At 49.8% G+C, this 12426-nt stretch overlaps 1 protein-coding gene across 1 annotated transcript in view; it reads right to left on the reverse strand.

Moving 5' to 3' along the window:
- Positions 1-4709: 4709 nt before the first annotated feature.
- Positions 4710-12426, reverse strand: part of LOC122544416 (neuroligin-2-like) — a 333176-nt gene continuing 325459 nt past the window's right edge. The window contains 2 exon segments of the mRNA XM_087982876.1: positions 4710-4850; positions 6154-6321. Of these exon segments, the coding sequence (XP_087839002.1) occupies positions 4710-4850; positions 6154-6321 (309 nt within the window).

Raw genomic sequence — 12426 nt, forward strand, 5'->3', positions numbered from 1 at the left:
GTCTCTCTCTCTCTGTCTCTCTCTCTCTGTCTCTCTCTCTCTCTCTCTCTCTGTCTCTGTCTCTGTGTGTGTCTCTCTCTCTCTCCCTCTGTCTCTCTCTCTGTCTCTCTCTGTCTCTCTCTGTCTCTCTCTCTCTCTGTCTCTCTGTCTCTGTCTCTCTGTGTCTCTGTCTCTGTCTCTCTGTCTCTGTGTGTGTCTCTCTCTCTCTCCCTCTGTCTCTCCCTCTGTCTCTCCCTCTGTCTCTCTCTCTGTCTCTCTCTCTCTCTCTCTCTCTCTCTCTGTCCCTCTGTCTCTCTCTCTGTCTCTCTCTCTCTCTGTCTCTCTCTCTGTCTCTCCCTCTGTCTCTCTCTCTGTCCCTCTGTCTCTCTCTCTCTCTCTCTCTCTGTCCCTCTCCCTCTGTCTCTCTCTCTCTGTCTCTCTCTCTCTCTCTGTCTCTTTCTCTGTCTCTCTCTCTGTGTCTCTCTCTCCACAGATGCTGCCGGACCTGTCGAGTTCCTCCAGCACTTTCTGTTCTGATTATGTCCGATCCCCAGCTCCCGGAGGATAACATTCGGACACCGATAGGTTCTGGGGAAGCGATGGAGGGAAAGGTTTATGGATTAGCGGTGCTGGAAGTGCACAGCAGTTCCGGCAGCATCTGAGGAGCAGATTTCGCTGATCCTCGGATGCTGCCTGAACTGCTGTGCTCTTCCAGCACCACTGATCCAGAATCTGGTTTCCAGCATCTGCAGTCATTGTTTTTACCCGGAAAGGTTTATGGAGACGGGTGGGAATGTGGGAGCAGGTTAGAGGGGCCGAATGTCCGATCTCTGTGTGAGATTGAAAGGTGACCGACGTATTGGACAATACCGTGTGCTCAAAACAGTTCCAATTCCAGGGTGACTGGGAGGCAGAGGGAGACGGGATTAGATTAGGGTGGTTGGGGAACAGATTTACAGGATAAGTGGACAGAATTGGATCAGGGAATCCAGAGGCAACATTAAACAGTGTGGTATTTCAGACCCCGAAACTCCGTGGGTCCAGAGATGATTGGGACGACATATTCCGTCCCTCAAGTTGTTCAGCTCGGAACCAAATCCCAAACATTCAGCTCAGCCGAGGGTCACGATTCTCACTCATTCCCAATGTAATCCCTGAATGTTACCGTTTGGGATTTGGTTCCCTGTAAACACGGTACACCTGACCTCAGAATGTAAGGTTCCGGATTCAATGATTTGGAGATGCCAGTGTTGGACTGGGGTGGACAAAGCTAAAAATCACACAACACCAGGTTATAGTCCAACAGGTTTACTTGGAAGCACTAGCTTTCGGAGCGACGCTCCTTCATCAGGTGGTAGTGGAGGGCTCAATCCTAACAGAATTTACAGCAAAAATTTACAGTGTGATGTAACTGAAATTGTACATTGAAAAATTGATTGTTAAGCCTTTCATCTGTTAGAATACAGTGATAGTTTCACTTCTTTCATGTGTAAATCACAAAACATTTTTTTTAAAAAGTTGCATTCTCGGGTGAGCTGTTAACAATGGTGATAGCAATGGTGATATGTTGAACACAGGGGGCTAACACCTTCAACATATTGTCTAGCTATCACCATTGTTAACAGCTAACCTGAGAATGGAAATTTCAAAAATAGGTTTTGTGATTTACACATGAAAGAAGTGAAACTATCACTGTATTCTAACAGATGAAAGGCTTAACAATCAATTTTTCAATGTACAATTTCAGTTACATCACACTGTAAATTTTTGCTATAAATTCTGTGTTAGGATTGAGCCCTCCACTACCACCTGATGAAGGAGCAGCGCTCCGAAAGCTAGTGCTTCCAATTAAACCTGTTGCACTATAACCTGGTGTTGTGGGATTGTTAACTCCGGATTCTGTCGGTTTATGTACCGATGTTGTGGAATAAAGAATCGTGCAGGAGTTTGTATTATAAACTCTCTCTCCCACTGTGCAGGCGTAAGGGCAGGAGAAAATAAGAGTTGGAAAACATTTGAATCCTTTATTAAGTGCGAACACACTCACGGGTGGCTCAGTGATTAGCGCCAGGGACCCAGGTTCGATTCCAGCCTCGGGCCACTGTCTGTGTGAAGTTTGTTCATTCTCCCGTGTGTCTGCGTGGGGTTTCCTCTGGGTGCTCCAGTTTCCTCTCACAATCTAAAGATGTGTAGGCTAGGGTGGATTGGTCATGCTAAATTACCCATAGTGTTCAGGGATGTGCAGGTTAGGGTGGATTGGCTATGCTAAATTACCCCATAGTGTTCAGGGATGTGCAGGTTAGGGTGGATTGGCCATGCTAAATTACCCATAGTGCCCAGGGATATGAGGTTTAGGGTGGATTGGCCATGCTAAATTACCCATAGTGCCCAGGGATGTGCAAGTTAGGGTGGATTGGCCATGAGAAATGCTGCATTACAGAGACACGGTGGAAGGGTCAGTGTAGACCTAATGGGTCAAATCACCTCTCTCTGTGCTGTCGGGATTCTGAAAGTGATTGAGAGTCTGACAATCGTGTCACATCTTACACGGCATGTCATTGTGAATCTTCAGGTGAAGATTACCCACTATGGGTAATTAGTGGGCGGCACGGTGGCACAGTGGTTAGCACTGCTGCCTCACAGCGCCAGAGACCCGGGTTCAATACTCGCCTCAGGCGACTGACTGTGTGGAGTTTGCACTTTCTCCCAGTGTCTGCGTGGGTTTCCTCCGGGTGCTCCGGTTTCCTCCCACAGTCCAAAGATGTGCAGGTCAGGTGAATTGGCCATGCTAAATTGCCCGTAGTGTTAGGTAAGGGGTAAATGTAAATGTAGGGGTAGGGGTATGGGTGGGTTGCGCTTCGGCGGGGCGGTGTGGACTTGTTGGGCCGAAGGGCCTGTTTCCACATTGTAAGTAATCTAATCTAATCATAAAGTCATCGCAGCCCCAGGGGACTGCTCTCTCATTGGAGAAAGACAATCCTGTCTCAGGAAGGGCGGACAGCGAAAAAAGGAGGCCTATTGTGGTGCCGGGAGCTGGGATTGGGAATGGAGCCTGCTGTATTGGCCTAACGGAACCTCAGAAACCAGCCTAACTCAGGAAAGACCACCCCCCACCGATGATCTCATGGAGCTTTCCTGTCCTTTCAGGGTCCAGGATGCATTGAATTCTCTCAGCGCAGCGAGGGATTCCCAAGTGTTGTCTCAGATGATTGCTATTGGGGCAACACGGTGGCACAGTGGTTAGCACTGCTGCCTCACAGCACCAGGGACCCGGGTTCAATTCCATCCTCAGGCCACTGTCTGTGTGGAGTTTGCACATTCTCCCTGTGTCTGCGTGGGTTTCCTCCGGGTGCTCCGGTTTCCTCCCACAGTCCAAAGATGTGCAGGTCAGGTTGGAATGGCCATGGGAACTTCAAGGTAACAGGGATTCGGTGGGTCTGGGTGTGATGCTCTCTGGAGGGTCAGTGTGGACTCGATGGGCAGAATGAACTGCTTCCACACTGTAGGGACTCTGTTCTATGACATGTACAACAGGGAGAATGGGGAAAACCATGCACAAGGAGGCTCTGGAATTCCAAATCTTATTGGGACCAATTCCCAATGAGCTCTTCCCATTGTCTGTGGGAGAGAGTCAGTCCACCTTTGTAACCCCTGGCACACGGACATACACGGACTCCCACATCCACCTGTTATTTACTGAGGCCCCAAGAGCTATCTCCTCATTGTGTGGAAAGGAGATGCATCATCTGTTCCCAAACTGTGGGCACAGGGATAAGGTAGATCCAGGGATCACTGAGACACACTGTTGTTCACCATTCACATCAACATGCCCAAGGGAGCAAACAGCAGAACCATTCCTGGCAGGATATCCAATTGTCGTTCTGATGTATTGCCCTTCAGAGAGATTGTGTTTGATTGAGGGGGTCAGTCAGTCAGCCGAAACCCTCGAAATCCAGACTGAGAGATCCTCGCGTTCAGCTCAATCTGTCGGGTTCAGAACAATCCTTAAAGAGAACCAATAGGCCTGGGTTTACAGACAGACAGACACAGTGGCTCAAAGCCAGTCTTTGTAAGACCCAGTTTCAGTCACTGAACCCCGGTCTCTCCCCAACAGTCGCTCTCACGCTGTCATTTTTGCCTTTTCAACAAAGACTTTACTGTGAGGGATTCACTTTACAATCACGTTCCAAAATTGCCCGGAATTGTCTCTTTGCTCCAGTGACCTTGAGGACGTTGAACCGCACGGCCTCAGTGAGAGGGTCCCACGCCCCTAGCCCACCCCCATAGTCACACCGTTCCCCCCACTCTGTACGTCCCTGAAACACAGTGAGGGGGTGGGAGGATGAAGGGAGGGGGGGGTGAGGGGTTGGGAGGGTGAAGGGAGAGGGGGTGAGGGAGTGGTGAAGGGTGGGGGGTTGAAGGGAGGGGTGAAGGGAGGGCGTGAGGGGGTGGTGGGTGAAGGGAGAGGGGGTGAGGGGGTGGTGAAGGGGGAGGGGGTGAAGGGAGGGGGGGTGAAGACATGTTCTTGTGTCACTCTCCGAGCGGGTCTCCTTCCTGATGGAACCCAGCTCGACCCCGCGAGTAACAACGGGCCTCTCCATTTTTGGGGGAACACCGGCTCAGATTCTGGCCCGGATTGGCACCCTCCTGGTGAACGGACACTTCTTGTCAATTTCGGGCTCCATCGGTGGCCTCCTGTGGGGGTGAGGTGGGGGGTCTTGTAAACCAGGTCACAGTGATGGTGGGAGCAGGGGAGATTCTCCCCCTTTCTGCCTTGCTTCACCCACCAGCCATCGTTTCTTGTTCAGGAAGAGGGTGACCTGGTTTGGGTCAACCTCTCCGTCTGCTCGTCCCCCATTTCCAGCTTCAACCTGAGGAAGAGCAAAAGGGGAACATCTGTTCATCACCCACCATCTTGATCCCCCTTTGGCATTTTATATCCCTCAGTCAGATCCCCCCCTCCCCTCCCCTTTATTCTTCTGAACCCCAGTGATTATCAGCCCAAACTCATCAACTGCTCCTGGTAGGAGAGCCCTTTCAGCCCCAGGATCAATCTGGTGAGCCTTTATTGCTGGAACAGCACAGCAGGTCAGGCAGCATCCAGGGAACAGGAGATTCGACGTTTCGGGCACAGGCCCTTCTTCAGGCTGAAGAAGGGCCTGTGCCCGAAACGTCGAATCTCCTGTTCCCTGGATGCTGCCTGACCTGCTGTGCTGTTCCAGCAATAAAGTTTCAACTTTGATCTCCAGCATCTGCAGACCTCACTTTCTCCTCAATCTGGTGAGCCTCCTGTGAACTGTCTCCAGTGTCACCACATCCTTCCTCAAGTGAGAGAACCCCAACAGGACCCAGCCCCCACCCCCCCCCCCCCCAACACACACACACACACCCACCCTCACTGGGGTACATGTGCACTTGGGGACTGGGTGACCGAGAGGGAGTGTGTGTGCTGGAAAATCTGTGTGTGTGTGTGTGTGTGTATGTGTGTGTGTGTGTGTATACATGTCTGTATGTTAGTGCGTGTGTCTGTGTTAGTGCCGGTGTCTGTGTTAGTGTGTGACAGAACCATAAAGCATCAAACTGTCCACTCAGACGGACACACAAACACAGGCAGGGTCTCTCGCTCACACAGATATGCTCACTGACAGTCAGAAACATGACCAGAGAGAGATGGAGAGACACACACGCAGAAATGTAGACACGCTTGATGGAAATATAGAAATGTCAGACAGTCAGAGAGTAGGACTGACACACAGCAGGAACATTCTGAGTCCCCAGTAATTATCCCATGACCTGCCCGTCCGCTGTGCAAAGGGGACTAGGGTCAGAAAATCTTTGTTGTTAGCTTGTGACCAGCGTTCAATATTTTTAAACTGTACAGAGGTTGCCAGTCTCTCTTGCTTTTCCCCATTTGTGAACTCAATGTCAGGTCTGTGCTAATCTAAAATGGTGGCTGCGGACAAATCTAAGATGTCTGCCTGACTCCTTTGTGTCAGGAATGCTTTGGGCAAGGGAGAGAGGGGAATGTGTCAAGAGCCATTTCCATTCGTAGATCCTCGCAGAGATAGGGAATGGAGACAGCTCTTCGAAGGAGATTGAAATGCAAATTCCAGAACCTGTTTCCAGTCAATGCTGAGACAATGTCACAATACAGCAAAGTCTGCCTCACTTTACAGCCTCAAATATTTCCGAGACTCGAACGTCCAAAACCTGAACCAGTTCAGCCACTGAATTGTGGGTGTGCAGCCGCGGATCAGAATCCTGGGGAGCTAGGCCCCATCCCAAAATCGAGGCCTGCTCAAATCCCACACTGATCCGCTGTGGGTTTAAATCGGGTGTTGTCTTCAAACAAAAGAAAGGAATGCGCCTGCAATTAAACAAAGCTCTTTACGGAGATGTGTTTGTCTCTTGGTTTCAGTGTCTTTAAACAGGGTTGAGGATGAATGAGACAGTGTGTGTGATAGGCGGCATTGCAACCCGAATGGCAGTGCATTATAAAGGGATATTAATATCTTCAGTGACGCTCATGTTCCTAACTCAATCTCCTGACCAGAACAGTCACGGTATGACACGTCCTCCTATCTCCTAGCTTTCTCTCTGTTTCCTGCACATCACATTCCACTACATTACATTCCAGCTGCCAATGTTTTGAATATAATGCACACAACACAGACAGAAAACTAGACGATACGATGGGGGATGGAGCAAACTCTGTTACACTCAGTCCCTTCATGTTGCAATGTAATATACAATATCCAGTCAGAAAAGTGCCCTCCCTCAGGGACAAAACCTCCCTGGGTCAGGGAACGGGGATTTTATTCTGTCACTGAGTTAATTTGGAAATCTGTGCTGCCCGTGAAATGGCTGCCGTCAGCGTACCGAAGATGGCTGACACCGTCGGAGTCTTTTGCCCTGGTTTTGTCGATTAAAACATCCCCCTCACAGTTTGTACGTGATCATCTCTTTATTCTGTATGTAACTCTGTGCTGTCCCTTCCCTGGAAGTGTTTGATGGGGATAGAGCAAATGGAGCTTTCCTGTGTATCTCACCCCATACAGTCCATGTCCTGAGAGTGTAGATGTGGACAGCGTCAGATTTAACCTGAACAACTGATCCATCACCCACTGCTGTTTGTGGACCAGAGTTCCAAACCTCACCCAGCCTTTGGGTGTCAAAGAGCTTCCTAACATCTCTCCCACCCAAATATAAAGGAGAGCCCCCCCACCCCCCCCCCCACCCTGTCCCGGCAGCCCTGGCCTCCACTCCCCTCCCCTTCTCTGCTCACCCCGAGGGACGTCCCTCGTTAAGTGGGGCATAAATGTGGAGGGCTCTGCATTGCTTTCAATCCTCGAGGATTCCCCCACAGAGCCCGGAGCTGTCTGATACAAGGTTCAACAGTCGTGAGTGAGTGAGTGAGTGAAGAGAAGGGGTAGGCCGGTTCATCGATGAGCTGTCATTGGGAACATGCTGGCATTCAATGAGCTGGTTAAGGATTGATGGCACATGAATGGGAGAGCTCTGAGGGAGATCAGCTGGTGGACAGGAAGGGGACTGGGCAAGGCCGATCTATTCGGAATACACACTTGTATCCCTCTGTCACCTGCATTATTTCTCCGACTGGCTCATCAAAGTCTCCTGCCGTTGACCGTCGATCAGTGCGCTCTCTCTCCAGGCCTTTAAGTAAAGAATCGCACTTGTGACCGCACTTCTTCTTCCAGATTAGTTTCACTGCCTGTTCACAACAGTCTAGATCCCTAGTCCCGCCCTGGGGCCACATTTTGGTGTGTCTCTGTGTGTCTCTGACTCTCTGTCACTGTGTGTCTCTCTGTGACTCCCTCTGTGTGTGTCTGTGAATCTCTGTCACTCTGTTACTGTGTGTGTCTGTCGCTCTCTGTGTCACTCTCTGTGTGTCTGTCACTCTGTCTCTGTCACTCACTCTCTGTCACTATCACTATGTTTGTGAATCTCTGTCACACTCTGTGTCACTCTGTGTGTCTGTGTCTGTCTGTCACTCTGTCACTATCACTCTGTGTCTGTGAATCTCTGTGTCTGTGTCTGTCACTCTCTGTGTGTCTGTCACTGTCACTCTGTGTGTCTGTCTCTGTCTCTGTGTGTCTGTGAATCTCTGTCACTCTGTGTGTCTCTCTCTGTCTCTCTGTCACTCTGTCTCTCTGTGTGTCTGTCACTCTGTCACTCTGTGTGTCTGTCACTCTGTGTGTCTGTCACTCTCTGTGTGTCTGTCTCTCTGTCTCTGTCACTCTGTGTGTCTGTGACTGTGTGTGTGTCTCTCCGTGTGTGTCTGTGAATCTCTGTCCATGTGTGTGTCACTCTGTCACTCTGTCACACTGTGTCACTCTGTCTCTGTCACTCTGTGTCTCTCTGTCTCTTTCCATGTCACTCTGTGTGTATGTCACTCTGTGTCACTCTGTGTCTGTCACTATCACTCTCTGTCACTATCACTCTGTGTGTCTGTGAATCTCTGTCACGCTGTCACTCTCTCTCTGGTCACTCTGTCTCTCTCTGTGTCACTCTGTGTGTCTCTGTCACTCAGTCTCTGTCACTATCACTCTGTGTGCCTGTGTCACTCTCTGTCTGTGTGTCTGTCACTGTGTGTCTGTCACTCTGTGAATCTGTCACTCTCTCTCTATCACACTCTGTGTGTCTGTGAATCTCTGTCACTCTGTGTCTGTCTGTGTGTGTCTCTCTCAGTCACTGTCAGTCTCTCTCTCTCTCTGTCTCTCTCTGTCACTCTCTCAGTCTGTGTCTGTGAATCTCTCTGTCTGTGAGTGTCTGTCTCTCTCTGCCACTCTGTCTCTGTGTGTCTGTGAATCTCTGTGTGTGTCACTCTGTCTGTGTGTGTCTCTCTGTGACTCACTCTCTGTCACTGTGTGTGAGTCTCTGTCTCTCTCTCTGTCACTCTCTGTCACTCTCTCTCTGTCTGTCTCTGTCACTCTGTGCATCTGTGACTGTGTGTATGTCTCTCTCTCTGTGTCTGTGAATCTCTGTCACTCTGTGTGTGTCTCTCTGTCTCTGTCTGTCTCTGTCACTCTGTGCATCTGTGACTGTGTGTATGTCTCTCTCTCTCTGTCTGTGAATCTCTGTGTCACTCTGTGTGCCTGTCACCTTGTGTGTCTCTCTCTGTCACTCTCTCTCTGTCACTTTATCTCTGTCATTATCACTCTGTGTCTGTGAATCTCTGTCACACTCTGTCACTCTGTGTGTGTGTGTCACTCTGTGTCACTGTCACTGTGTCACTCTCTGTCTGTCACTGTCTCTCCATCACTGTCTTTCTGTCACTGCCTCTCTGTCACTGTGTGTCTATGAATCTGTGTGTCTGTGAATGTATGTCACTGTCTCTGTTCACTGTCTCTGTGTCACTCTCTGTCACTCTGTCTGTTGTGTCTCTCTGACTCACTCTCTGTGAGTCTCTGTCTCTCTCTGTCACTGTCTCTATGTGTGTGTCTCTGTGTCACTGTCAATCTCTCTCTCTGTCACTCTCTCTTTGTGTCTGTGAATCTCTCACTCTGTGTCTGTGAGTGTTTGTGAGTGTCTGTGAGTGTCTGTCTCTCTGCGTCTCTCTGACTGTGTCACTGTCTCTGTGTGTCTGTGAATCTCTGTCACTGTCACACTCTGTCTGTCTGTCTCTCTGTGTGTCTGTCTGTGCATGTGTGTGTGTGTCTGTGTGTGTCTGTCACTCTGTGTCTCTCCCTCTCTGTCACTCTGTGTGTGTTTGTGTGTCTATCTGTGTCTCTGTCTCTGTGTGTCTCTTTCTCCCTGTCTGTCCCTGTCACTCTCTCTCTGTGTCTCTGTGAATCACTCTCTCTGTGAATCACTCTCTCTGTCTGGTCACTCGCTCTGTCTGGTCACTCTGTCACTATCTCTGGCACTGTCACTCTCTGTGTGTCTCTGTCACTCTGTCACTCTCTGTGTGACTCATTCTCTGTCAGTCTCTGTGTCTCTGACTCTCTGTCACTCTGTGTCTCACTGTGACTCACTGTGTGTGTCTGTGAATCTCTGTCACTCTGTGTGTGTCTGTCACACTCTGTCACTCTGTGTCCCTGTCACTGTGTCACTGTCTCTGTCACTCTCTGTGTCTCTGTGTGTCTGTGTGTCTGTCACTCTCTCTCTGTCACTCTCTCAGTCACTCTGTGTGCCAGTGTTTCTCTGTCTCTCTCTCTTTGTCTCTCTCTCTCTCTGTGGAGAAAGTGAGGTCTGCAGATGCTGGAGATCAGAGATGGAAATGTGTTGCTGGAAAAGCGCAGCAGGTCAGGCAGCATCTAGGGAACAGGAGAATCAACGTTTCGGCCATTCCTGAAGAAGGGCTAATGCCCGAAACGTCGATTCTCCTGTTCCCTAGATGCTGCCTGACCTGCTGCGCTTTTCCAGCAACACATTTCCATCTCTCTCTCTCTCTGTGTCTGTGTGTGTGTCTCTCTGTCTCTCTCTCTCTTTCTGTCACTATGTGTCACACTGTCTGTCACTTTGTCACTGTGTGTGTGTCTGTGTGTGTGTATCTGTGTGTCTCTGTCACTCTCTCAGTCACTCTGTGTGACTCATTTCTGTCAGTCTCTGTCTCTCTGTCACTGTGTCTATGTGTCTCTCTGTGACTCATTGTCTCTGTGAATCTCTCTCACATTCTGTCTCTGTCACATTCTGTGTGTGTCTCTCTCTGGGTGTATCTGTATGTCTGTGTCTGTGTGTGTGTGTCTGTCACTCTCTGTGTGTCTGTGTCACTCTGTCACTCTCTCTCTGTCTCTGTGAATCTCAGTCACTCTATCTGTGTTTGTCTCTGTCTGTGCGTGTCTCTGTGTGTCTCCCACTCTGTCACTCTGTGTGTGTCTTTCTGTGTGTGTGTCACTGTCTGTCTGTCTGTCTGTCTGTGTCTCTGTGAATCTCTCTCTCTCTCTCTGTGTCTGTGTCACTCTGTCACTCTCTGTCTCTGTGAATCCCCGTCACTCTGTCTGTGTTTGTCTCTGTCTGTCACTCTGTGTGTGTGTCTCCCTCTCTGTCACTCTGTGTCTCTATCACTCTGTCACTCTGTCTCTATCACTCTGTCACTCTGTGTCTGTGTCACTCTGTGTCTCTCTCTGTATCTGTGTCACTCTGTGTCTGTGTTACTCTCTCTCTCTGTCACTGTGTCTGTACATCACTGTCACTGTGTGTGTCTCTGTCTCTCTCTGTGTCACTCTGTGTCTGTCACTCTCTGTAACTCTGTCTCTGTGTCACTCTCTCTCTGTCTGTCTGTGTGTCTCTCTCTCTGTGTCTCTGTGAATATCTGTCACTCTGTGTGTATGTGTCCGTGTGTCTAATTGTGTCTGTCTCTGTGTGTCTGTTTGTCTCTCTCTGTGTCTGTGTGTCAATCTATGTCTCTGTCTCTGTGTATCTCTCTCTCTCTGTCACTCTGTGTCTCTGTGTGACTCACTGTCACTCTGTGTCTGTGACTGTGTGTCTGTCATTCTGTCTCTGTGTGAGTCTCTTTCTCTGCCTCTGTGTGGCTGTGTCTCTCTCTTTCTCTCTGTTTCTGTGAGTGTCTCTCTGCCTGTGCCGCTCTGCCTGTCTGTGTCTATCTCTCTTTGCCTCTCCCTCTCTGTCTCCCTCTCTGTCTGTCGGTGTCTCTCTTTGCCTCTGTGTCTCTCTCTCGCTCTCTCTGTCACTGTGTCTATCTCTCTCTCCCTCTCTTGTCCCTGTGTCTATCTCTCTCTCTCTCTCACTTGTCCCTGTGTCTATCTCTCTTGTCCCTGTGTCTATCTCTCTCTCTCTCTCTTGTCCCTGTGTCTATCTCTCTCTTCCTCTCTTGTCCCTGTGTCTATCTCTCTTGTCCCTGTGTCTATCTCTCTCTCTCTCTTGTCCCTGTGTCTATCTCGCTTGTCCCTGTGTCTATCTCTCTCTTCCTCTCTTGTCCCTGTGTCTATCTCTCTCTCTCTCGTCCCTGTGTCTATCTATCTCTCTCGTCCCTGTGTCTATCTCTCTCTCTCGTACATGTGTCTATCTCTCTCTGTCATCCCTGTGTCTATCTCTCTCTTGCTCTCTCGTCCCTGTGTCTAGCTCTCTCGCGCTCTCAACCCTGTGTCTCTCTCTCTCTCTCTCTCTCTGTCCCTCTCTCTCTCTCTGTCCCTGTCTCTCTCTCTCTCTCTCTCGCTCTCTTGTCCCTGTATCTATCGCTCTCTTGTCCCTGTGTGTGTCTCTCTCTGTCCCTCTCTCTCTCTCTCTCTCTCTCGCTCTGTCCCTGTGTCTGTCTCCTCTCTCTCTTGTTCCTGTGTGTCTGTCTCTCTCTGTCCCTGTGAGAAAGTGAGGGCTGCAGATGCTGGAGATCAGAGCTGAAAATGTGTTGCTGGAAAAGCGCAGCAGGTCAGGCAGTATCCAAGGAACAGGAGAATCGACGTTTCGGGCATAAGCCCTTCTCTCTCTGTTCCTGTGTGAGTCTCTCTCTCGCTCTCTCTGTCCCTG

This window comes from Chiloscyllium plagiosum, unplaced genomic scaffold (assembly GCF_037043375.1).
Source record: "Chiloscyllium plagiosum isolate Xiang-an unplaced genomic scaffold, Cpla_swu_hap1 HiC_scaffold_44, whole genome shotgun sequence".
In the NCBI taxonomy this organism is placed as follows: Eukaryota; Metazoa; Chordata; class Chondrichthyes; order Orectolobiformes; family Hemiscylliidae; genus Chiloscyllium; species Chiloscyllium plagiosum.